At 33.8% G+C, this 27,912-nt stretch overlaps 2 protein-coding genes and 1 long non-coding RNA gene across 4 annotated transcripts; 1 reads left to right on the plus strand and 2 right to left on the minus strand.

The window, feature by feature from the left end:
- Positions 1–8,131: 8,131 nt before the first annotated feature.
- On the plus strand, positions 8,132–12,191 carry LOC142605591 (uncharacterized). Of its 2 annotated transcripts, XR_012839088.1 has the most exons (4): positions 8,132–8,570; positions 10,393–10,667; positions 10,744–10,871; positions 11,866–12,191. It is a non-coding gene; the product is annotated as an uncharacterized LOC142605591 (long non-coding RNA). The 2 variants fall into 2 exon arrangements; XR_012839087.1 differs by having other exon boundaries at positions 10,393–10,871.
- Positions 12,192–16,576: 4,385 nt separating this feature from the next.
- Positions 16,577–18,215, minus strand: LOC142605590 (fasciclin-like arabinogalactan protein 12). Its single transcript, XM_075777007.1, has one exon. It carries the CDS (start codon positions 17,659–17,661, stop codon positions 16,771–16,773), a length of 891 nt encoding a protein of 296 aa, XP_075633122.1. The 5' UTR covers positions 17,662–18,215; the 3' UTR covers positions 16,577–16,770.
- Positions 18,216–25,205: 6,990 nt separating this feature from the next.
- LOC142608093 (fasciclin-like arabinogalactan protein 12) lies at positions 25,206–26,483 on the minus strand. Its single transcript, XM_075779798.1, has one exon. The coding sequence runs from the start codon at positions 26,374–26,376 to the stop codon at positions 25,501–25,503; it is 876 nt and encodes a 291-aa protein (XP_075635913.1). The 5' UTR covers positions 26,377–26,483; the 3' UTR covers positions 25,206–25,500.
- Positions 26,484–27,912: the final 1,429 nt, after the last annotated feature.

Here is a 27,912-nt window from a genome sequence, read left to right on the forward strand (position 1 = left end):
CACGATTGGCATGAAAATTAAAACTACTAACTTTGACATAATAACTCACTTGGAACACAAATTAAGAAGTTAAATTGGACAGGTGGTGCAAAATTCAGATTTGAATTGCACACCTGGAATAATAGTTATAATGTAGTCCCCATATAAATTTAGACACATGACACAAAATTGGAGCTCTAATTTGAAATTTTTGAGTTTCTCTCAACTTCACCTATTATTATATATATAGATTCTCAGTTCTGAATTGGAATGCATTTTTGTGCAACTAGAGTTGCCAAATGGCTAGGGGAAATTAAAATTTTGAAGGAATGGGGGCAAACTAGGATATATTTTGGGTTATGTGATGAGTAATAACTCCGTTAATTGGGTAATGGGCTTTTCAAGAAACATTGGGACTACCACCAATTTCATAGCCAAGCCTTAGGCCATGAGGGATGAGCTCTCAAGAAACATTGGGACGGGCACCAATTTTAGAGTCTATTTGGGATTTGTTTGTTTTGCTAAAATTAAAATTTTTTTGTTGAAAATACTGTAGATAAAAATAAAAATTAGCTGAAATAATACAATGAAACTCATAAATAATATCAAAAAGTGCAGTGAGACCCATTAATAATAGTAAAAATAAGCTAAATAGTCAAATAAGCTGGCAAAATTAAGTCATGCCAAACGCACACTTAGTCTAGGGCTAGTAGTAGCTTTTAATCACTCTTATTTAAAATGATGTGAAAACTGTACTTTAAAAAATATTGTAAAAATAAGTGTTTAAAATACTCGAAGTACAAAAAAAAAAGTGTTTGGTACTATGTTTTAAACAACATGTTTTAAAATGTGAAAAAATATTGTTATGTTTGGTATGTGTATGTATATTTTTTTTAAATGGTAACTTTTTGACATTCACAATTATTTTATTAATATTTATTAGAGGAGTGAAGATAGAAGGAATGTGAAAGAGAAGGGAGGAAAAGAAAGAAAAAAAAAAGAAAAAAAGAGAAAAAGATGAGGCGAGAGAGAGAGAGAGAGAGAGAGAGATGTAGTTATGTTCGGTCTTATCAAGTGGGTCCCACACGTTTCTAAATATTTACAAAATTACCATTGAACAATGTTATTTGAAAACTAAAAGCTAGTAAAAGAGTTCTTTAAATTCAGTGTTCAAACACCCTAAAATGAGAAACGTAACTCAAATACTCCTAAATAAAATCTCTTACCAAATGTGTTGCTTCTTTCTTTTTCTTTTCTTTTTTTTCTAAACCCACAATTTTAAATGTTTAGACATTAAAAACTGTTGTTTAAGCTATCTTACCAAACAGACCCCTAATTGCTATAGAGATTGAATTGGGTGTTAAAGTGGTAGTGGATTTAGGGTGAGTTTGTGATGTCGCGGAAGTTACAAAAAAACAAACACGTTGCTTTTGAATGAAAAAAAAAAAATTAAACACGTTAGCTTCTGAATGAAAACCTCAAATCCACGAGGGGCCCCTTGAATCCACGAGGTGATAGGGTTTTGGAATTCAGTATAGAGAAATAGAAAAAGCCTGTATTTTTAAAAATCTAGAAAAAAGACTAAATTGTCCTAGAGGCTAAAATTTGTTTAAATAGTGAAAAGAAACCCTAGGGCGGCTAGGAAAATATCCAAAACCCTAATTCGCGCTAATCACGTAATTAGGTGGCAAAATAGTAATCTTTGCCAAAAATAGCAAAATTGAAAATAATGTCTCTAAGAGATGTTCCAAAATAGACAAGACCTTATTTTGACCTTCAAATTAAAATTTATTAAAGAAAAACAAATATTACTATAAATAGCAAAAACACTGTTTTCAAGGCTTTAACGAAGGATTTGCCTAAATTTAGGTGACGCTTGAGGTCTTGAGTCTAGATCAAAATGTTATTTCCCTTCAACCTGCCAAATTTCATGCAATTTCGATATCATCACCCCGATGGCCTCTACTAGCACCTTGCCTTGATCTTGCACCATGACCTCTGGCGCCTGTGCTGCTCTAGGAAGGCATATGCTATCAGTTCTACATCAGTTTGACATCAGCTTTAAGCTTTTAAATTTTATGTACAGTTTTTTAAAACATCATTTTTTTCCCCGCTTTTATCAACTTTTTCAAGGTACAAATATATTGTAGCACACTTTCATCGAAAAATTTTTAGCAAAAAATTCGATAAGTTGTTCCCAAATGGACACTTAATGTCAAAATTTTGAAATCACTAACCATTTTAACACTTTTCTTGTGGCTGGCTATAGGCAATTGATTTCCCAAATACCCTAAGGGTTTTGTTTAGTTAGGGAATTGGAAAAGTATGAGAATAGAAAATGGTGAAAGAATGGCAAAGTGAGAGGATAAAAATGATTTAGTTTTCCCTCATGTGTGTCATGTGTGTTAGGTTGGAAGGATGAAAAACTCATTTGTTTGAATACGGAGAAAAGTGGGAGGATAGAAAATAAAGTTTGTATAAATTTACTCACATGCTCCTATTAGATAATAAAAAATTGCACATTCTATTTTTATTATATAAAAAACTTGAGCAAAAGAGCCCAAAACAAATGAGTAAAAAAAAGGATGAACATAAAAAATAAAAATAAAAAACAACTAGAATTAACAAATGAGAACCCAAAAAAAAAATGTGAAGGAAAAAAATTATGAAGGCCAAAAAAGAAGAAGAAAAGAAACCAAACTGAATGATAAAAAGTAACAAAGCAGGAAAAAAAATGTATGAAAAATAAGAGGAGAAAAAGTACAAAAACCAATTGAAGAAAATGACAAAAACCAAAACACTAGTTGAACTTTGAAGGAGAACATTTTTGGCTAAAATGACTGGTGCTTTTTGTTCTCCACTTTTCTCTTCATTTTAGAAAGATCAATTTTTAGTGGGCCTAGGGAGAAAATGCTTGAGCCCCCCAAAAAATCCTTCCACTTTTCTCTTCTCACTAAACACTTAAAACCTAATTTTTCTTTTTCCTTTTCTATCTTCCTATTTCACTTCAAACCAAATGCAACCTAAGCGAAGGTGAACCATTGCTATAAAAAGGCAAATAGATGTGTTGACACTTTTGCTAGGGTGAAAACTCATTAGCCTATTGTTTTTAGTGAATTTTAATTTTCCTCCACTACAAGAAATCGGTACTATTGCAGTGGGTTTTTACGATGGGTGTAAAATCTGCCACTATATGTTGCATATTGCACGTTTTTTCGGACCGCCGCTGTACATTGGATCTATTGCGGTGTTTTTTCGGACCACCGCAGTAGTTCTAATCCTTTGCAGCACACTACAGCGGCGGTACATAGAACTACCGCAATATGTGTGTTTTAGCGATGTTTACATAGATATAGCAGCACTCTAGAAGCCTACCACAATAAATATAGCATTTGAGGGGATACTATAGCGGCAATATCAAAAACCACCACAATATGTAAGTTTTAGCGGCGTTATACCTAGCTACAATGGCGCCCCATAAACCCGCCGCTATAGCTAAGATTTACTAGCATTTGTTTCGGTCTATAACGGCGGTTTTGTGACCGCCGGAATAGACCTTTGAATTATCCATAATTAGTCCAATTTTTTCCCTTTTTCCCCCCACCTAAATCAATCAATTTAGACCCTAACCTTTTCATTTTTCATCCGATTGTATCCCTCTAAAAACACACACACACACACACACACTCTCTCTCTCTCTCTCTCAAATTAAAATCTCACATCGTTGATCTCAATGCCCAAAGATCAATCTTCCCACCACTACCATGCACTCTCACTCTCAAACCCTAGATTGGGCCTTTCTCTATTAGCACTCACAACCGCCGCTAGCCAATTGAAGCCCCCAATGATTAATATTTGAATATTAATTTCACCAAGTCTAGTGGTGTTGGGACTATCAATTAAGTTTGACCGGGTTTGACCAATTTAAACTAAACTTTAACAGCAGCTTTCTCTAAATACAACAATTTGATTGTGACCATAATTTATTAAAATTAACTTTTCATTACACTCTTCAGATCCAACAGTTAGATTTTAAATCTAAGTTTGGTGCTTGATAAACATGTGCTGTGTACCTGTATAGTTATGTTTTCTCAATCTGACCATCCAATTGGTCTCAAATTTAACCAACACTAATATGTCACCATACTCTTCAATCCCAATTATCAAGATTTGAATATGATTTTCACCAAGTCTAGTGGTCTCGGGACTATCTATTAAATTTGACCGGGTTTGACCAACTTTAACTGCACATTTCTCTAAATCCAACCATTTAATTGTGACCATAATTTATCAGAATTAACATTTCATTACACTCTTCAAATCCAAATGTTAGATTTTAGATCTAAGTATGGTGCGTGATGGACATGTGTTTTGTACCTATATGACTATGTTCTCTTAATCTAACCATCCAATTGGTCTCAAATTTTACCAACATCAATATGTCACCATACTCTTTGTGTGGGCCTTTTTTGCAAGTGTTGGGCTGGGCCGCCTGCTGCTACACTAGGCCCAAAGATTTCTGGATCAGGGAGTTGGGATCGGTCCAAGAGCAACCTTCCTCAGTCCGGCTTATGCGCAAATGATGAGTCTAAGCCCAAGGGAAGACGCTGCAAAGTGGGCTTATTCCTTGTTTCTGCCACAGAAGGAATTTTCTCCAGAATCTGCCATAGGTCTAACTTTTCTGCTGTGCGGTAAAATTGTCTGCTATGCAGTAAAACTATCTGCTGTGCGATAAAGCTTTCTGCTGTGCAATTAAGCTTTCTGCTGTGCTAATAGAGCTGTTTGCCGTGCAGTGAAACTTTCTGCTGTGTTAATAAAGCTGTCTGCCGGCAGTTAAGCTTCCTGCTATGCTAATAAAGCTGCCTGCCGCGCAGTTAAGCTTTCTGTTGTGTTAATAAAGTTGCTTGCTACGAATGACTACTCTTCATTTTCTGCAGAAATACTTTTCTACTTCCTACACACAAAAAAATCTAAAACCCAAAGAAAATACCAATAAAGCAAGTGTTAGCTTACATGGGTTAGCATATTCTCAAATATATACATACGTATATTCATAAATATACTTATACGTATACACAGAATGTGAGAAACAACATATATGTATATATACTTGTGGTAGGATAATGGGTCCAAAGTAAAATACGTAACAACAGATATAGAAGAAAGTTTCGGCAGGAAAGGTTAAGATAACACGGTAAATACAATAAAAAGGTGTTACAACAGAATAACTAGTACAGCAAGTAAAAATACCACAGCAGGACAACTGATGCGATAGACATGATAAAAAACGTGCTACAATAGGATAACTAAATACAGCAGATTTAAGTTTTAATGAGTGAAATCAAATATATTTGCGCTCAAAATCAAATATTGAGTCTTCCTATAGAATAAGTAAACCAAGAAGGAACCCAAACCCTAAATTGAACAAACTTGTCATAAGCTCCTGCCATAAGCTTTTGCCATCAAAGTTGTGCATTTTGGAGAATAGGCCTAAATGGCTACTAGCTATCATTTTTTGGAGACTTCAAAAAAAGAGTGGGTTTGCTAAGAAGGAGGGAAAAGATGGTCTATTGATGCATGCCCCTATTCATGCCACGTTTTCTCTCTTCTTTTTACCACTTTCTTTCTTTCTCTCCGTTCTATTTTATTTTTACTCTTAGTTTCCTTACTACTCTCTTGCCGTAAATTGTTTTTCTCATTTAGGTCTTTTCCTTTAGGTGCTTCCTCTTTTGGGTCCCCTTCCCATTGGGTCTCCCGAGCTTCCTTCCTCCCCTCTCGGTTCCTTTTTTCTCATCCATAGCTACCTCCTTTTGTAGTAAGCTAATTCAATGAGATTTATCCCTTTTACCCCTAGCGCTTCACCAATTGTTTTTGGTTCGTTGTGGGCATCCATTCAGGACTACCCACTGACCCATTGGTTGCCCCGACCACTACCATTGCTCAGTTTGTTTGTTGCACCATTCTCATTTCACAACATAATTCCTTTCGCTTGTTCTTACTGTATACCTTCATTGGGCTAACTCACTACCTAGCTCTATGGCATGCATCAGATGGTCTCAACCATTTATTACTTCTTTTGTGTAAGATACCATCCCAACAAGGTATACTCCTAAAAGAAGTTATGCAGGAAACCAAATATAGACCCACTTTTCCCCCCACCACCAAACCACACCCTCTGAATCCTCTTGGCCGCGGGCCCACCTCCCTTGTATTGGCTAGGTACAGGTTGGTGGTGCTCCGGCCCTTCTGTCTTTGTCTTCTTTCGTTCCCACGCCATTTATGTGGTAGCAGATTAGTTCTGTTTCGTCCTGCTGCGTGTCTTTTGTCTTATGTGTTTGTTATTTCCTTAGGTTTGACTTTTCTTTCCTTCACGTGATTCCTGCAGCTGACACTTCCTTCCGTTCCTTATTTCTTTTCATCATGCTTCTTCATATTAGCTTTCACGCCTATTTTTTTTTATACAAAAGGATTTGGGCCTTTGTGGGCCAAATAATGATGAACTGATCAAAAAGGTCTTAGGCCCAATTTATCTTCATCCGCCGAAGCCATTTCGCTGAAGAACTATATTCTGCGGCAAATTTGTATTCTGCGGCAGATTTGTATTGTTATAGCTCATTTTCCCATGCATTTCTTCCTTTGGACCTCTTTTGCTCTTTGGTCTTCTTGGTGGGCCTTTGGGCCTTGCTTTTCATCTTGCAACTTATTGGGCTTTCTTCCTCATAGGCTTTTGGGTCTGAATTTGCAAAAATGGGCATCAACACTCTTCAATCCTAATTATCAAGATTTGAATATGAATTTCACCAAGTCTAGTGGTATTGGGACCATCTATTAAGTTTGACTGGGTTTGACCAACTTTGACTAAATTTTAACCGTATCTTTCTCTAAATCCAACCGTTTAATTGTGACCATAATTTACCAGAGTAAACCTTTCATTACACTTTTCAAATCTAACGGCTAGATTTCAAATCTAAGTATGGCATGTGATGAACATGTGTTATGTACCTATATGGCTATATATATTCTCTCAATCTAACCATCCAATTGGTCTCAAATTTCACCAACATCAATATGTCACCATACTCTTCAATTCTAATGATCAAGATTTGAATATGAATTTCACCAAGTCTAATGATATCAGGACCATCTATTTACTTTGATCGGGTTTGACTAACTTTGACAAAACTTTGACCACGCATTTCTCTAAATCCAATTGTTTGATTGTGACCATAATTTACTAGAATTAACCTTTCATTATACTCTTCAAATCTAACGGTTAAATTTCAAATCTAATTATAGCGCATGATGGATATGTATTGTGTACTTTTATGGTTCTGTTTACTCAATCTGACTATTCAATTGGTCTCAAATTTCACCAACACCAGTATGTTACCATACTCTTCAATTCTATTGATCAAGATTTGAATATGAATTTCACCAAGTCCAATGGTCTTGGACACTCAGGACCATCAATTAAGTTTGATCGGGTTTGACCAACTTTGACTAAACTTTGACCGCGTCTTTCTCCAAATCCAACCGTTTGATTGTGACCATAATTTACCAGAATTAACCTTTCATTACACTCTTCAAATTCAATGGTTAGATTTCAAATCTAAGTATGGTGCGTGATTAACATGTGTTGTATACTTGTATGGTTATGTTCTCTCAATCTGACCATCTAATTAGTCATATTATTTTTTTAAAAAATAAACGTAATTAGTCACATATTAAAATTCTTATATAAATTTAATAATAGCTATGATAATTTTTTTAATAAAATAGAATGTGTGATAATTTTTGTTGTGTGGTATTTTTTTTTTTTTTTGAGAAAGTTGTGTGGTGAATTTTATTGAGTATATGTGATTGTTTCTTGTTTTTAAATTGTATTTCATAGCTCATTAATATTAGATTCTTAATATTTTGCACTCATTAACTCACTTAGATATATAGATATGTTTGATTCATATATAATTACAAAATGCATAACAAAATGGTAATTGCTAGTCAAAAATGGTAATTAATTAAAACTTGTCTTCTTTTATTTATTTTTTTTCCTCAAAATAAATCTGTCTTCTTTTATTTTTTCCACCCAAAAATTTGTTCCCATCCTAACGTGTTTAACTTATAGCTTTTTTCCCTCAAAGCCAAAATCTGACGTTCTACTTAGGCTTTTACTTAGTTTTTTTTCCTCCAAAATTTGTTTCCCTCTCTCTAAGACATCAATTTTCTTCTCTCTTTCTCTCCCTCCTCATCGACGGTCCAGAACAGCCTCCTCCTCCAAAATCCAAGCTAGATTTCATTATGAACGAAGTTGAAGAGCTCCAATCTTCGAAACCCATAAACCAAATAACCCAATCAACTACTAAACCTGAAGTTATCTTCGATCTGAGCGGACCCACCAAGGCTGAGAGAATAACGGTTCAAATATCGCACCCGTGGCCCGAGTGGGTGGACTTGATGGAATGCTTGTTGAAGAGGGGTTACTTTGAAAGCAATGGAAACCCATTTCGAAACGGCGAAATGAGTCCCAAAGGATCCAACTATATCTGGACTGCGTGCCTTAATTTCGCATGAGATCGGTTTGATCTTTTAAGGTAATGAGGGATTTAATTAAGTGGAAGAATTTGATTAAATTGTGATTTGTGAATTTTTTTCGTTTGGATTTTAATTTTCTATGATTGTTCGGGTTTAAAGGTTTGGTTTTGAAGTATGTTCGGTTTAAAGTTTTGGAATGAGAAAAATGTATGATTGGTTTTTTATCTGGGTTTAAGTGTGCATGCAACCTGTTTGATTTTGGAGCTATATGAAACACATGGTATTTGAGATCTCTTTCTTATTTTTGGGCCGCTCAGGTTAGTGGGGTTTTGTGAAAATTGATGTTTGAGCTCACTTTAATGAATTTTGTAAATAAAAAGCTTTTGGGGGTTTTTATTTATTTTTGATATAGTTGCCATCTTTCTTATTCTAGTAGCAATTGGAGATGGATTCAATAAGATTAATAGAGTGCTAGAATAATATCAAGTTGTTCGTAGTAGTATTTTGGCTTTGGGTTTGATATCCTGAATAATATTAAGTTATTAGTAGTATTTTTGGCTTTGGGTTTGATATCCTGGATAAGAGTAGCTGTTCATAAATAAAATAGATGATGGTGTCATGGTTGGTGTTTGAGTTTGTATATTGGAAGTTGAATTTCTTATGCACTTGATACATACTTGATAGTTAAGTAGGAAATAAATTGTTTCAAGGGCCAAGAGTGAACTTTTATAGAGAAGTTAACTTTTACTTCAATGTGATTTTTTCATAGCACATTCAAATCTATTAACGTGAATGCATTATCTACATTTTATGATTAATTGTCTAATATTTTCACCGAAATTGATGCTTTTCATGATGTTTTTCTCATGATTAAAGGGTTTCTCATATTGAACTCAGCGAAGCCTACTCGGACCAATTACTTTGAGTTGGATAGTTGAATCCCTTTTTCATCATTAAGTCTTATCTAGAGCTGTAGATGCCTTCCTTTATATTAATGGGGATCCCATATCATGCTTGGCAAAGTCCTACTTCCAGTTACTTTGTCTTAAGTAGCTGAATCCCTTGTCATCATTAAGTGTTATGATCTTTTTACGTCCAAGTTCTTGAGGTCTACCTATGAATGGGACTTGTGAATGTTAGTGGGTTTCAGATATGGTTAAGCGGCTTTAACTTTGAAAGATGGACTGCCTACTAGTGCATGTCTAGCGTTAAGATACCATATTCAACTCGGATTTCACAGAAATTTGTTCCTAAATATTCAATAGCATCTGTTAAATACTTTTGTGTTATGTTGAGGTGAAAGAAATTGCATGTCTAAAGGAGTTTTTGATTAACTTCCTTTATTTTTAACATTGTATTGGAAATTTTTGTACTCGAGGTTGGAAACTACATAGGTATTTTTATGCATCAAGTAACTTATAGGTGAAAAAGCTTTTGAACTTCAGGGAGTCCAGTTTCCTCTCTGCTGAATTTGATGGCTACTAATATAGATCATGGAGGGTTCGCAAGATATATATATATATATATATATATATATATATATATATAGTTTGGAAGTCTTTTACGTTTCTCATCTTGATAGTCATGCCAATAGGCTTTGCCTCAAATGGCACTTCTTTTTCCCATAAGAATGGATGAAATGTGAGGTTGTGAGTGCAAATTCTACTCAATACATGCAACTATAAAATAAATAAATAAAGGATTGTTTCCTCTGATTATACTAAAAAATCATAAAGATGCTGGTATGCTTCTATCTATGACTTATAAATAATAACTCCACTTGTGTCTATGCTTATTGTCAAATATATTGTGTATGCTTCTCAATATAATTTTTGTTGTCTTGAATCAAATGATGTTGCTAAGGTCGTATTTGTGGGGTAGGATTTGGTCCAAGCCCAAGTAGCTGAAGTAGCAAGAGTGCTCTCACGGACCTTCAAATACGATCAAGTCAAGCAAAGGACGACGAAGTTGCACAACTGAAGGCTTCCTTGGCTAATATGCAGGAGAAATTGTCCTCTTTTGACGAAATGAAGGAAAGACTTAGTGCTGGTTTGGATCCAGCTTATTATGCTGCGTCTGCGTTTTGTTTTTTTTTTTTCTTCTGCTGCGGGGGGGACAAGCGCGCACTGTGCGCGTACTGTGCGCGCATTGTTCATGTACGTTTTTAGCAATTTTTTATTAAAAATGGATCCCGCAGTACTATTTACACATTTAAAAATTATTTTGCTACAGTGTTTTCAGTTTTCAGTTTTCAGCAATAAGTTCTATCCAAACGGACCCTTAGACAATTTCAAGAGATGGAGCAAAGAATGACTCGCATGCTTCAACAAATGCAACAAATAACTTCACAATGCAGTTAGGTTGGCATTAATGTTTGTTTAATTCCTTTGATCATGCTATTTCCTTGATGAGTTTGTCTTATAATTTGCTGTGACGGTTGGCATTAATGTTTGTTTGCTGAGTTCCTTGCTGATAATTTGCTATGATGGATATGTTGTTTTGGATTTGATAGTACTCAAATTGCAATTACTAATTGGTTGCCAGTAGTGGTAGTCAATGAAACTCGTTTAAGTATTGAAGGCAGTAAAGTTATTTATTTAGTTATTCACCCTTGCAATTTAGCCAATAGGAAGTGCTAGTTGAGCTACAACGCTTTTGGCTGTTGTTTTGATTTCTAATAATACTCAAATTGCAATTGCTAATTGGTTGTTAGTAGTGGCAGTCAATGAAACTAATTTATTCAATTATTTGCTCTTGCAATTTTGCCATAATTAGTGGAATTTGAATGGCTAGGTTAAAAGGCTGAAGTCTTAGCAACTAACTGATAACTTGTTTGTGTTATTAACTATTTGTGGTAGCCCTTCTTGGTTGGTTTACAGGTGAGTATGTTTGTTTATAAATGTTTTTGCCATTGGAGTCGAATGTATATCACATTTTGTTCTTATCTTATTGTGCATCATGTAATCAGCCACTGCCATTGACTTAAGTTGCAGTATTTTCACATTTTGATTCTGTGATCTCTTGAGTATTGTTTGTTTCACTCATTCTTAAGCAACATGCCTCAGAGTTTTCTTGTGGATTTTAGTATTACAATTTTCCAAATAAATTTAGAATTCCAAGCCACTCTCTTAAGATATGGTTATATAGAGCTTAGAATAAGTTGCTGAGAATACCCCATGTCTTTTTTTTTCAATAGATGCCATATTGATATTACTTGCATTGTTTTGGTTGATCTTTCATACTTGTACATGCTGATATGACAACCAAAGCAATTTTGGATGTTGCAAAGCAATTTTGGATTCCAATATTTGATATCATTGTGTCCTAATTATTACTTTTTTTTTTTGTATGTAGGACGTTCCTCCGATCCTACAATCCCCAGCTTTCCAAAAATCATCATCTGCATCCCATCAACCAAGTAGCTTATAAATTTTATGTTGGTGTTTGAGGAAATTTTGTGTACAAAGAACCACATTTGATCAAACACATTTTTTGCAAGTGTTGACAAATATTTTGAAACACTTTGAACCTTTGACTATGGTATTAACTTAGTTTAAGTGTTGAAGGACTTTTTGTGTACAAAGGACCACATCTTTCTTTTGTTAATTTTATGATGATGGTTATAGACAATATTATGTATTTGATAATATATTTCTATGTTAATATAATGTTAGTTTGGAGACATTTGTGGTGTTATCTAGTTACATTTGTGGTATTGTCTTAGTGGAACTAAAATTATTACAAGTTATTTGTAATAGAAATGTGGTTTTAGAACCCAAGAGAGGAAAACAAATTAACCTATAGAGGCAAGTAAAAACCGCCGCTGAAGGACTAAAATTTTGAAATAATTGGAGACCTATAACGGCGTTTATAGCCCACTGCTAAAGCCTCACACATATAGCGGCGAGCGTAACTGCCGCTAGTTTGTTGTTTAATAAACCTTATAGCGGCGCTTAATGCCCGCCGCTAAAAGGTCACTTGACCCTAATGGTAACCTCATATGGCAGCAGTTTTATGCCCACCACAGTAGGCCAAAAGCATCGCTAAGTGGCCAATCTATTGCGGCGGTCACTGCATCAATAGATCTATAGCAGCACCGCAATAGTGGCGGGTAGAACCGCCGCAATAGCCTCCGCTGCTAAAGGTCAAATGGACCTTTAGTGGCGGTTTTTTGGGCTTTTGTAGCGGTTTTGGTCCTTTGCAATAGTACATTTTTTTGTAGTACTCCCAAATTTTAGATGTGTCCTTATCATATCCATAATTGTACTCTAATTGGCTTTGTTCCAAGACTTTTGTTCTTTTTTCTGCTTAGTTGAATGAAGTTTTCATTTTACCCCTAAAAAAAGAAAAGGAAAAAGAGCAAGATAGTATCAACATTTTTTAAGTTTTAATTTCATTCAACACACTAATTTGACACCTGAGATTAGTTTAACATGAGTCGATAACTTGGGTTGGGTTCAAATTGGGAATTTTTAAAACCTGAGTAAGCGACCCAACCTACACTACTAGTAGGTTAATATATATATATATATAAAATTTAGTTTTGATTATTTTAAATTTCGGAACTCAACTAAAGTGTTTTCTTTGATTTATTTTTAAAATTTGAGAATTAGTTTTGACGAGATTAAACAAATTGTATAAATTACAATAATTAATTGAATAATGAGCTTAAAATAGTGTAACAAAACCTTAGTTTTTATTAGGCTAGACAAAATGGGTCTAGCCTAACCGAAAGTATGTACCTAAATTTTATCCAAATGACATATGTTTTTTACATGCCCAAGAGTGGGAAAGAAAGAAACTTGAGATACAAATCTCACTTGGCCCTTTAGAAGCAAGAGTTTATAATGAATATTGGGTGGTTTGGGTTTGTTGGTTTTTTTTTTTTTTGGTAAAAAAACCCCAACACTACATCTAATATTATAACGTTTTAAACCTTGCAACTTATTGCCAATTGAGACATGTTTGGAGTCGAACATTTCAATCAGGTCGGGTTACATATAGGTTATTTTTATTATTATTATTTTGGTCAAATTCAATAATCCTAGTAAAGGTTCACCATGGATTTAAGCTTAGCATTTAATCAACTACCTTAATCTTGTGGGGTTTGCCTTTTTTATTTTTAGAGTGATTTCTCACCAATTTCTTATTTAAGGTATCTAATATCATTTTTTCTAAAATATATTTGATCATTGGTGTTAGGATTTTTATTGTTGGTGAATCCCTTGAAAAATTTTCCATGTATTTTTTTTCCTGTTTTGTAATATTGGGTAATGAAGGCTAGAATTGAACCTTCAGAGTGGTGTACATCAAAGTATTTCGGTTGTGCGAAGATTCAACCTCAGTCGGTCAACTGAAATTCAAATCCCTGATCATGCAATACCACTCTCCATCAAACAAGACCCTAATAGAAAGTCTTTGCCAACCAAATTCCTATTAGGGGAATTTATCCTAATATGCTTCAAGAAATGGTTGTGTGCCACACTCAAGCCAAACCCAACTTATATTTAAACCCTACATAAATCCTTATCTTTGTAGATGGAAGAAGACCACCAAAGCCAAAAGAAAAACCCTGTTAACCCTATTTGTCTTTAAACTCTCCAAATTGATAAAACCATTATGAGGAGATTTCAAAGTACACCCAAAGCATTACAACACCTCCTGTGTTATTGGAGTGTTGTGCTAAAATCACACAGATGACCAAAAATCTTCTTGTGGCCTTGAAGTAATTGATAGATTGGTTTGGCGGTTGTAGTGGCGGAGCCAAGAATCTATGTTTAGGGAGGCTGAGTTATAAATAAGACGATTACATTTTTTTTCTAATATATATCCATACTATGTACAATTATCTAAAATATATAGTAGTATCATAAACACATTTCAATATACAATACATTTTTTTTGGGTGATACATATATACAGTTAAGTGGATTAATTTATAACTCAATATAGTTTTTAATTTGCCTATCAACCTAGGTTTTCAAGTTAAATTACAACACATTAATTATAATAATTAAGATAAAAGGATATTATTAATAGGCTAAAAGATGGCTAAAAATTAGACAACACCCATTGAAATGCATAAAAATAAATTGAATCAAAATATCTAGTAATATATTTTGTCAAATTAATGATAAGTTTTTATATTTATATGTTATATAATATATTTATCAATTAAAAAAAATAAATAATAGATAAAGACAAGTCATAGTGGTTCTAGGACCATAATTATTTTACAAATTTTTGCATAACTCTATCATGAAAGATTGTGAATGGTTATCTATTACTTATATATGGGCTCATTAATTTTTCTCCAGCAATCATACTTGTCTACATCTTGTAACAAAAAAGTTGTGAAATAAGTCGTGGTAATATATTTCTTTCGAACCACACTTGGGAGTAAACTAAACTACTAAAGTGATATATCAAGTTTACTTTTGACATGTTTGTTTTTGAATCATACATGTGATCCTTTCTTAAAAGCTTTATTGTATTGGAATTAGAGAAAGTAGTTTGGAAGCCTTGGAGTTTATAAATTGTATAGCACTAAATCAATTACTTGAAGCATAGAAGAGAAGGGAAAGGCAAATGGGATAGAGAGACGAAGGAGAAAACTAAGAGAACATAAACTGCAAATCTCCTGGCAATGGCACCAATATAATGGCGTAATTTTTTGAAGATGAAGAAAAAAAGTGTGTTAAACACAGTCTCCTTCAACTGTCAATACCAAAGTAAGCTAAAGAGATTTTTTTTTTTTTTCTTCAAAAGATGAGAAAGGGCATTTCTTGAAATTATTTTTCTTTCTTCAGAAAATTGTTAAACCAAAGGAGTTTCCCTGAAAAACAAACGGAGGATGGCGGGCAAAAAAGGTATGTTGTGTCCCAAGGCCAAATGGCAAATAATTCTAAAGTAGTTGAAGTAGTTTGAATTTGAATAGAATTCTAATAAAATTATGCAGTAGATTAGGATGAGGATTAAGATTTAATTTCAATTTGTATTTAAATTTAAGTAGGAGTTAGATCCTATGTTTTAGGACTTGGTTGTGATGAAGCTTATTTACTCGCTAGTATTTATGTACGTAAGAATTATGAATGAAGCAAGCAAAAAATTAACCAAAAAATGTCTATTTCTTCTCTCAAGTTCAGGAGATTAGTCATCTTGAATTGACTACACTATCTTTTATTTCTCAGTTCACAACAGGGTACCTTAGAAAAATCTTCTCCTTCAACTGTCAATACCAAAGTAAGCTACAGAGATTTTTTTTTTCTTATTGAAAAAACGAGAAAGGGCAGTTTTTGAAATTTTTTTTCTTTCTTCAGAAAATTATTAAACCAAAGGAGTTTCTCTGAAAAACAAATGGAGGATGGAGGGCCAGAAGGGTACCTTAGAAAAATCTTCTAAAATTTTGGGATATTTCATTTATGAGGGCATATATTTCGGTTAAAAAAAAAAATTGGGGGCCAAAGCCCCTCTCGGCCCCAACATAGCTCCGCCACTGGGCGGTTGGAGTCTCAGTTAGCTACGACAAATCACTCTAAAGACAAAAGTTAAGGAAGCAGTTGCAGTTAAGAGGTTATGAGTTTAGATACAAGTCAAGTTACATGTATTGGAGGTTTTGTAAGTCTTGATTGTATCACAACCTATTCATAGTAGATTTGACAAGATTGGACTAGGTCCCGAACTGTTTTTCCTCCTAGGTTTTCACTTTGTAAATAAATCCTCGTCTCTTGTGTGGTTGTTCGTGTTGTGATTGTTCATTCATATTATTGAGTCCGGCTTATTAACTACTTGGACTTAATTTGTGAAATTGATGAAGTTTAATGCTCAGTTAACTATGTAATTTTTCAACCATATATAATTCAGTTTATTAAGTCAGGCACTTAGGCTCAGGCTAATTAACTATGTGACCAGAATTCAAAAGAGAGAATTTAATGCTCAATTCCACTATTCCAATGACACAACCGTTCCCATAAAATTTTTTTTTTTTTTATACAACCGTTGAAAAATCATAGAAAATTCTCAAGTACACAGAAATATTACAAATTAAAAATAAAAGGAACAATAATTAAATAAAATAAACCAAAGACAAAGCCTTAGCATCTTTAGTTCTCATCACAAATTTGAATGGTACAGATTGGACAGGGAGAGAAGGCAATTATTTAAAAGCACTCGGTGTTAATTACGACGGCTCACCCGAACTCAGGAAAATCATAGGCCCTAAACAATTGGAACCCACTTATCAAAATCCAACATGCATATTTATGCCATCAAGTCCCTTCGTGACAGTGATGCAATCACAGCAACTCCAATGGACACCAATATTCCATGCCTGTTGAGACTCACAGTCACTGCACCAGACGCATCCACTTTTGCAGCAACAGACGGAGTATCTGTATCTGCATCATCATCATTGTCCGTACTCTTAGGCTTTGACAATGTTGGTGCTGAGGCTGGGGCCTTATGCTTAGGCTTAGGACTAAAAATGTCAACAGGAAGAAGCACTTGATCCACTTGATATATTTCAAGCTGGTTATCCGAATACACAGTTCCACCCAATGTGGTATTAACAAGAATAGTAGAGATGTTCACTTGGTTGCCAGCAGTGGTCACGGTTAGTGGGAACTCACCGGCAGTGGTATCTCCGGCCTCTGTGGGCACAGGATTGCTCAGAGTTTGGAAATTTGACAGAGTAACAATTGTGTTTAATATGTGAAATTGTACTAGTTGGGTCTTTTGTAGGTCGGACAAAGAGTTTATAGTGCCTGGTTTGAGGCTTGAAAATGCAGCATCAGTAGGAGCAAAGATAGTAAACCCATTATTTGAATTGTTAAGCTGGCCGTATAATTGGTCAGACACTCCGGTACTTTTTAAGAGGCGGATAAAGACTGAGAACCCACCAGCCTTTCCAAGGATTTTCGTTACATCAGGGACACCTTTCTGTATGGGTGGGACCTTGGCAGACTGGACTGGGGCTGGGGCCTTGGCAGGCTGAACTACTGGCGGAGTGGCAGGCTGTACTGGAGCCTTCGCAGGCTGGACTGGAGCATTTGCTGGCTGGGCCGGAGCTGCAGCCGGCTGGCCTAAAGTTGTGGTGCAATGGAAGAAAAATACAAGTAAAATTGAGAGGAGGAAGACAGTCTGTTTTATCATCTTTGAAGTGATTTTGTTGTGTGGAGGACTGTTTTGTTTTGCTGGGAAGTATTGAAATGCAAGAGTGGTGCTTGCACTTGCACTTGCAGAAGTGTTTGATATGTGTTGGTGTGGAGAAAGGGCTTTTATTATGGCTGGGAGACACTACAATTAGGTGAAAGTGTTCACTTCTAGTTACAAAACCTAAGTTGTTTGCAGCTAATCTGTCTTGGAAAGGTAAAGGAAAGATTGGATAAAATGAGAGACTTTGTTGTTTTAGCAACTAGTTTGCTTGGGAAGGCAGGAAAAAGAGAGGGGGTCTCAATTGTGTGAGCGGGGAAATAAAGATGCTTGTCATATCGTCTGCTCTCACAATCACACAGAATTATTCTTAGCTATGAAAATCATTTGTTTGCTGCAAGCCTAAGGAGGAAGTTGAAAACAAAAGGTAGTATTCAACTTTCATAGCCCACAAGTACGAGTCACCACAAAGGGTGACACTACCATTAGCCTATCACTTTATCCCATCACCCCCTCCCCCACTATCTATCTATCAAAATAAAAATAAAAATTACTCTTCCTCTTTTCTGGTTAATTCCTAAAATTCAACACTTTGATCTGCCATATGCAATTAGTTAGATTGGGATGTCTTTGAAGTTATAAATTTTTTTTTTTTTTTGCAGAAGAAAGAATTAAAATATAGGATTATAATCATTAATTAAGGTTCATTTCAGTTCCAGCTACAAAGCAAAATTTTCAATTAGTTATTTTGAATTTTGATTAATGTTACAGTTCTTAATCCTCAGCTAGAATACCTCATTTTTATCAGCCTTTCGCTGCTGCTAGACCATTCCAATCTCAGTTCAATCCAAATGTAAGTGCAAACAATTCTGATGCTATTTTACCAACCACGTTAATCAAATGAGTTTGCCAGATTTGGTTCCAATTGAATCTATGAAGAATGCATGGATAAAATGAGAGGTTTTGTGGTTTAGCATCTAGTTTGCTTCCAGAAGGCAGGAAAAAGAAAGGGGATCTCAAATTCTCAATTATTTGGATGTGGAGGCAGATAAAGATGTATATGATTGCTTTGCTTTCACAGACGGAACAAAAATGCGCTTAGATGGGACACGAGAGGAGGGGTTTAGCAATCAGAGGCCGAGGGCCAGACCTTCTCTAAAGTTACATGCAGTAGCAATTCTTTTCATTGCATCCTCTTGTTGATTTATTATCAAAGTTGTTGATAGAATGAAACAAGGAATAAAATTCATTTTTTTAATGTTTAGTGTGTAAAATCTAAGCAATGATGTACTTTGCAATTTACTTCTGAATTTTTAATTAGCAACTACAACACTCGTAATTGGCGATACTATACATTATTTGATATTATCTTACATAATTATTTATTTCAATTTATCTGAAATGATAATAGAGATTATTTGACATTAATCATACATAATCATTTCAATTTATTTGAAATAATAATGAAGCCTAAAATAAATATTATCTCAGAGTACTTTTTTCTTTTTTCTTTTCTTAAAGATAATTTGATATTTTTTTTTAAATGAAAATAATTTTTGGGCCTTTCAACTAATTTTAGGTTGAAGTAGAGCTGGTAATGGTACACATTTCTTTTTCTAGGAAGATTTAAGCTCATCTTAATAAAGAAGGGTGAAAATGAGGGAGGATCTTTCCAATAATTGCCTCTAAATTCATGGAATTAAATCTTAATGAAACTATGTAAAACTAAAATACCAATATTTTGAATATATATATATATTTAAAGGGATTGGAGAAGTAAACCTACATGATATTATGAGTGTTCTACTCTACCTCTCCCAAAGAAGGAAATATGCTTATTATGAGTTTTTAGTAAGAAATTAATGTTTGCATCGAAGAACGTGCTTATGTTAAGCTTTTGTTTTCGGTTCATTTCTTCTAGAAAAAAGAACTTACTTCCCTCTTTCCTTTTCACCAACATTGCATCAACTGGATAGAACTTCCTTTCTTTTTTTTTTTTAATCGAATTAAATCAAGTAGAAAGTATCTGTTGTGTCATTATTGTGAGCTCAACTCTTTTATTTGATGTTTAACTCAATAAACACATCAGCATTACCATACTAATCCGGATCAAATGACAATTTTGCCCCTCAAAATTTTGGTCCCCCCTCAATTGAAATCATGGCTTCGTTTCTGATCACACCACCACTTGGTAGCCTGAGCAAAGGTGGTGCTAGGGAAATAAAAAATGGGGAAAAAGTGAATGGACAAGCACCAAAAATTATTTGATGGGGGAATGGAAAAAAGAGCATAGATGGGGCAGAGGTTTCAAAATTTGAGGGATAAAAGTGTGATTTTATCTACAATTTTTTTTGTTTAAAACAGACATACTTACCTGGCTGTTTAGCTGGTTTTTTTTCATGTCTCATCAGCATGAAATTAAATCCTAATGAAACTATGCAAATTAGCAGTATTTGAATGTATTTTTTAAGAGTTTGGAGAAGCAACCTTCTAAGATATTGCGAGTGCTCTACTACTATACTTTTAGGTTACTTTTGGCGTTGGCTGAAAGAGATGGTTTTTATTTTTTATCTTTTACTATTTAATTTATTTTTTTTACTATTTATAAGTTTAATTGCACTTTTTTTGTATTATTCATAGATTCAGCTGTTCTATTTCAGCTAATTTTTAACTTCATTTACAATATTTTCAATAAAAAGCTTTTAGGTTCAACTAAATAATTGCCTTCTAAGATTTGTATAATAATTTTTTTTTGGTAACAAGACAGTAAAATAAATTCAAAATAGAAGAGTTCCAACATATAATTACAAAACGAGTTAAAACAAAGTTTGACAAATTAAAATTTAAGAAAGGCTATGCTTTGAATAACAAAAGGCAAGTCATACATCCATCCAAGCTTTGCAAAGCAGCCAGCTGTTTGATTTTCCTTCATGGTAGGAATGGGTTAGTTCTAGATGGGAATCGAGCTCATGAGGGATATGAAATCTCTCTCAATTCTGGCATAAAAATTACGCGCAGTGATATTGTTTGTTAGAAAATTCAAAAGCAGGTTTACTACAAGTTCGACTATTAGATGGGTTGATCTAATTGATTTAGCAAATTGAATTTCATCTCTAATTGCCCATAACTCAACTAAAACATTGTTGCCCAGAAAATGGGTGGATCCAATTGCAAGACTTCAATTGATTTAATAAATTAAAGTTCATCTGCTTTTTTATAAACTTGTGAGAGATTGATAGGATATAAAACCATCAATATTTGCATGGCCTCTGAACCTTTAAAATAAGGAAAATAGCTCTCTCTCTCTCTCAATAGGACAAGTATCCCTACTAAAAAAGGTAAAGAATTTTTGCCTGTGGTAGTTTAGTGAGCCATGAATATTTTGCATATTTTTCATCGTACACTCTTTTTACAGCACATAAATCACTTTAGCCTGCTTTGTTTTATTCATAAACACAAATCCAAATAGTAATCTAGGCTATTGCATCAATCAATCATCATCAACGATACAAAGATATATCAACAAGCATTTGTCTTACGGAGAAGCTATATAATAGATGGAGCTAGATCTGAACAATCTAAGATCAAAGACGATTGTAGTGGCAAGAAAATCAACAATCCACCCCGAGCCCAAGAACTGAACAATAACTAGACACTGCATGCAGGTTCGATTCCTTCATAGCTAATTTATTTTTATAGCATGTTTAGGCATAGTTAGGTTTTATCATGCTTTTATAATTAAAACTATTTCAAAAACATGTGCTAAGTTAGATTAGTTTCCAAGTGTTAGGCTAGATTATGGAGTTTCTCATCTTAGATTTGTTTTTAGCGTTAGCTGTAATTCTATGATCATAACTCCTATGCTCATGCATCGTGGCTTAATTACATTAATTCAATATAATGAAAGATCTATTAATATTTTTTTTTCATGATATCTATTTTCTTTGTTGCATTACGTTCATCTAAGATAGATCGATGTCTGTGTTTTCTTTACATGTATAGGATGGACAACAATTCACTTGATATATTAAAAAAATGGATTTAGATGTTAAAGCTCCAGATTTAATGCCTAGTTTGATTTTTAGCAAATCATGTGAAATATGCTCATATGTCAGGTAGGAATTGCATCCAGGGTTTATATCTTCACATCTTGGCAATTGCAAGTTCATCCATATCCATACATCTGAATCATATTCATTCATCTTACAATAAGTTATTGTGCGAAGTTAGTGTTTCTTTTCTTGTCATTATCATGATTTGATGAGTCCTTAATGGCTAATGTGCTTATATTGACTTGTTAGTTATTATTCTTGAATATGTAAATACACAGTGCAGGAGTTTCTATAATTTTTCTGTTTTGATATTTTTATTACTTAATTGTGTAATGGTTGAGAGAATTTGTTTATATTTGATAATTGTATTATAGGAGACCAATTTAATTAGATTGGGTGCAATGGGTGTCAAGCACCTTCTTACTCGGTAAAATAACCCCCAAACTTAATCTTTGGGATGTATAGGTTAATACTTTTTATGCAATTTTTTCTTGATGTTTCTAAATGTAATTAAGAAATAAAGAAATGTAATTTTCTTGTTAGATTGTTTTTAGAACCAAAGTCATGCACTTATTTTTTTTAACAAACGATGTATGTAATATTGTGATCTTCATTATTCATTCATCAATTCTTAATTATCTTTAAAAAAAATTAATGTGGTGACTTCATTGTAAGTCCCTTGGATTATGGGGTATCAATTATTGACAGATGAATCTATACCTTGAGATTTGTAACCGGTGGATATTTTCTCTTTACTTGTCAAGGAGGAGAAACATAATGAAAAAGTGGTCTTCTTGGGTCGTAGTTTCCAAACTAGCCTTTTTCAAGAAATGCAAGCTTTCACCATAAAAATAGCCCCCCTATCCTTATTAATGACATCGGGAATCCTTAGAAAATGAGTACTATTCAGAGAAAGTGGTAAAAAAGAGAGAATTGTAAGAAAATCTTCAGGAATAGGGAAGATTTATCGAAAGATTTCTTGAACCTAAAGTTAGGAAATCAAGTGTGGAAGTTCCCCTCTTCAACAAGTTGGACTATGCACTAGATTAGATCACTTGTCTCATCTAGAATTCTAATACTCACTTTCTGAACAAAGGCAATAAACAAGGATGCCCTAAAAGACCTTATCCCCAAGCCAACTATCAAAAACACAAAACATGATTGGAGAATGCTTCCAAGGCTGCTAAGTATATCATCTTATAAATATTTCATATCTATAATATCTAAACACTTAAGTGTAATATTTATTATTGTTATACTCTTGTTGAGTCACATCAGCGAAATATTTCGGTTCTTTTGGTCTACTCAATCCACTTCAGACCAATGTGGTCCATTTAATCCACTTCGATGATGTTTTGAGAAGAGAGTTTTAGTAGAAAAATGAGCTACTTTTTTTACAATTAATTATGTCACATTCTCAACATAATGTTGGTAGGTTTTTAATAAAATACATTTTTCTTATATTATTAAAGTCTTATATTCTTTTTTCTAATGTAAGTGATGGATTTACTTATATTTGCTTCATTTTTTAGGTCATTCAAGAAGTATGTAGGATGAATAGTTTGTAAAGAGCACTAGAAACAAATTTTAACCACACATTATATTATTTACAAAATATCTCTTATATGATAATTGAATGTAAAAATGCATTATGTTTCCTTAAAAAAATTACTTACAAAATTTAAGATACTTTCAAATAACATATATAGATAGATTAATTTAGAAAATATAATATATTGCATTAACTATATTTTGTTGAAAAATAATCACATCATTTTAACACTTATTAGTCTTATCTACTATTTTCATTTTTGACTTAACGAAAAAACAAATCATCAAATTTTTCTACACGTTGCATGGGACTGTGAGTCTATGACTAATATAGTAGAATAAAATAGAAGCCATAGCAATAAGGTAACTGTGGCAAGGCATATATTGCACTATTTCCCCACACGGCCACACATAATATATCATGGAACTTCCAAAGTTACATATATTTAGATTGTAGATATTTATTCCTAAATTTAGGTTAGGATACTTCACACCATCCTTGCATTAGCTTAGTAAATACACAATATGTTGTGAATCACACTTGTACATTCCATCACTTGCCGCGACTCCACATGCCATCATATAGCACCACACAACAATAAAACTAGATATGGCAAAATGGGTCAGAAAATTCTGACCCAACCCAACTCGAAAAATACTCAACCCGAACCCTTTTTTTACCCGAAGCAAAAACGGGTGACCCGTGACCCGTGACCCGACCCGAACCCGAACCATTTTTTTTTGGGGTAAAAAAAATTAGTAAAATTAAGACAATATTGGTATAATTGTTTATTGTGAGCTTTAAACAAACAATTGATACATTTACATAACTACATGCAAATTAATTGAAAGATAAATGGTTAAACATTCTGTAATAAGTAAAGATTTTTAAATATCAAATAGCAAAATACATGCCAAGATAATCTGATTATAGTAGAGTTAAAAACATAGATTTAAAATTATAGATATGTGCGAGAAATATTCACAAGTGTGAAAATAGTGAAGCCAAAGTATCAAATTAGCATAAATTATGAATACTTAGACCTATTTTTTAACAATTTATGTCCAAAATAAACGACTTTTCAAAATAAATTATGATATTTCTTAAAGTGTGTGTTGCTTAATAATGATATGATATTCATAAAAGAGACCATGTATAAATAAGTAAGCAATCAAATTTTAATGTATATCTCAAATTGAAATAGAGTGTCAAGCACAAATGATAATAGATTATAAAGTTAATTTTTAAGATTGTAAATTTCTTATATATTTTTATTCTTTATCAAAATGAGCTATCCAATAAGTCACTTGTAATTTTGTTTTATATTTTGGAATGTCAATATTGTGTAGAAATAAAACTTGTGTATTTGTTTTACTTATCTTTGTGTTATTTTGTTTTAGATAACAATATTAGGATTTGTATAATTTTAAAATTATTGAATAAGTATTAATAAGTTTAACTGAGTTTATTCTTGATATAAGTGGTGAATTCAAAATAATGCATTTTATATCAAGTAATTTGTTGCATAACTTTTTAAATGGCAAATACATGTTGTTTTCTTCATAAAAATAAAATAAAATAAAAATTCATGTGACACGACCCGAACCTGAACCCGAACCCGACCCAACCCGCCCGTTTTGCCATGTCTAAATAAAACCACCGTGCCAGGATCTGAATCAATTTTTGGGTAATTGTCTAGTTGCTCTATCTCATATTCATGATGTGAATGAAGGTTTCGTGCAAATGATTATTTGAAATTACAAAATTCTAAGTAATTTTCTATACGAGCTAAACAACAGAAAATATTTTTCAATTTATTTTGAAGGTTGCCGCCAAATATGAGAAAATGGGTTAGCTTTTCCACAAAAAAAAAAACGTTTTGAAGGAGCTAATAGTCAATTTTCCAGATAATATTTTCTAAAAGATAAGGAAATGTTATCTACCGAAACAATCAAACAGAAAATACATTTGATCTTTAGAATTCGGAAAGTTACATGTTGGAGCTCAAAGTAACAACGTACTCTTGAAAAATCATTAAATAAAAACTCTCAAGTACATAGAAATCGGAAAAAAAGGAAAAAGAAAAAAGCTTCATCACAGATTGGTCTTAATACGCATCGCACAGGAAAAGGTGGAAATTATTTGAAAGAACTCAGAATCGATTTCGACCGTTCACCCAAACTCAGCAAAATCACGCGGCACTAGAAAAATGGAACCCACCTAACAAGCATTTTCTCATACACCATGAACTCCCTTCGTGAGAATGAATGCGACCAAAACAACTTCAATGGACACCAATACTCCATGCCCACTGATACTTACTGGGCTGGACTCGTTCACTTTGGTAGAATCAGACTGAGACTCATCATCATTGTCCTTAGGCGTTGACAATAATGTTGGTGCAGGGGCTGGTGCCTTATGCTTCTTAGGCTTAGGATTAAAAATGTCAAGAGGTAGAAGCACTTTCTCCACTTGATATATATCAAGCTGGTTATCCGAATACACAGTTCCACCCAACGTGGTATTAACAAGACCAGTAGAGATGTTCACTTGGTTGCCAGCAGTCATTACGCTTAGTGGGAACTCACCGTCACTAGTATCTCCAGCCTCTGTGGGCACTGGATTGCTCAGAGTTTGGAAATTTGACAGACTAATGACTGTGTTTAATATGTGAAATTGTACTAGTTGGGTCTTTTGTAGGTCGGACAAAGAGTTTATAGTGCCCGCTTTGAGGTTCGAAAATGCAGCATCAGTAGGAGCAAACATAGTAAACCCATTATTTGAATTGTTAAGCTGGCCGTATAATTGGTCAGAAACTCCGGTACTTTTTAAGAGACGAATAAAGATTGAGAACCCACTGGTCTTTCCAAGGATTTTGGTGACATCAGGGACACTTTTCTGTGTTGGCGGGACCTTGGCAGATTGGACTGGGGCTGGGGCCTTGGCAGGCTGAACTACAGGCGGAGTGGCAGGCTGTACTGGAGCATTTGCAGGCTGGACTGGAGCATTTGCTGGCTGGGCTGGAGCTGCGGCGGGCTGGCCTAAAGTTGTGATGCAATGTAAGAGAAATACAAGTAAAATTGGGAGGGAGAAGAGAATCTGTTTTGCCATCTTTGAAGTTATTTTTGTTGTGTGGAGGACTGTTTTGTATTGATGGGAAGTTTTGAAATGCAAGAGTGGTGCTTGCACTTGCACTTGCACTTGCACTTGCAGAAATGTTTGATATGTGTTGGAGGGAAGAGAGGGCTTTTATTATGGCTGGGAGACGGTGCAATTAGGTGAAAGGGCTCACTTCTAGTTACAAAATCTAAGTTGTTTGCAGCTAATCTGTCTTGGAAAGGTAGAGGAAAGAATGGATAAAATGATAGATTTTGTTGTTTTAGGCTTTTAGCAACTAGTTTGCTTGGGAAGGCAGGAAAAAAGATAGGGGATCTCAATTGTGTGAGCGGGAAAATAAAGATGCTTGTCATAGCTTGTGCTTTCACAATCACAGATAATTATTCTTAGCCATGAAAATCATTTGTTTTCTACAACCTATGGAGGAAGTTGTAAACAAAAGATAGTATTAGGAGGCACCACAAAAGGAGTACTATCATTGGCCTATCACTTGAATCCCATCACCCCTCCCCCATTATTTATCTATCCAAAAATAAATAAAAATTACTCTTGTTTCTGGTTAATTCCTCAAACAGAGTAAACTTCAACACTATTCTTCCATTTGCAATTAGTTGTAATATGATGTATTTTGAGTTAATATTTTTTGTTTTTGCAGATAAAAGAGTTAAAATACAGGATTATAATCATTAATTAATGTCCATTTCAGTCCTAGCTACATATCCAAATTTTCAATTTTTTGTTTGGAATTTTGATTAATGAGACACTCCATCTTCCTCAACAAGCTAGAATCCCCCAATTTTCATCCCAATCTCAGTTCAATCCAAATGTAAGTGCAAACAATTCTGGTGCTTTTTTACCAACCGGGTTTAATTAAATGAGTTTGCGAGATTCGGTTCCAATTGCATCTATGAAAAATGAATGAATAAAATGAGAGATTTTGTGGTTTTAGCAGCTAGTTGGCTTCGGGAAGGCAGGAAAAAGCGGAGGGATCTCAAATTCTCAATTAATCTGAAGTAGATGTAGATAAAGATGTAAATGATTGCTTTGCTTTCACAGACGGAATAAGATGAGCGTGGATGGAACGTGGGAGGAAGGATTTAGCGATCAAAGGCCAAGGGCCAGACCCTCCCTAAAGTTACGTGCTGTAGCAATTATTTTTATTGCAGTATATTTTATTTATTTATTTATTAGTTGCGGATCCGCATGTACATGTGCAACATGTTGTACAAGATATTTTTATTTTGGGGTCTCATTAAATTTATTTTTAATAAAATTTGGACTAATGAGATAAAGAGCAATTTTTCTTTTATAATCATATTTTCATTTATTACAGAAACAACTGCAAATGTAATATATATTATTTTTGTTGTACCAAAATGAAAACAATACAATCATATTTAGAAATTTAAAAGGTAACTTAACTAAAATATTCATTCTTTAATAAAACTTATTGATAAGATTTTGTGTATTATTAAAAAGTACATAGAATTTGGAACTTATTTTTTCAATTTTGAACAAACTTTCTCTACC

Source organism: Castanea sativa, chromosome 8 (genome assembly GCF_040712315.1).
Source record: "Castanea sativa cultivar Marrone di Chiusa Pesio chromosome 8, ASM4071231v1".
Taxonomy (NCBI): domain Eukaryota; kingdom Viridiplantae; phylum Streptophyta; class Magnoliopsida; order Fagales; family Fagaceae; genus Castanea; species Castanea sativa.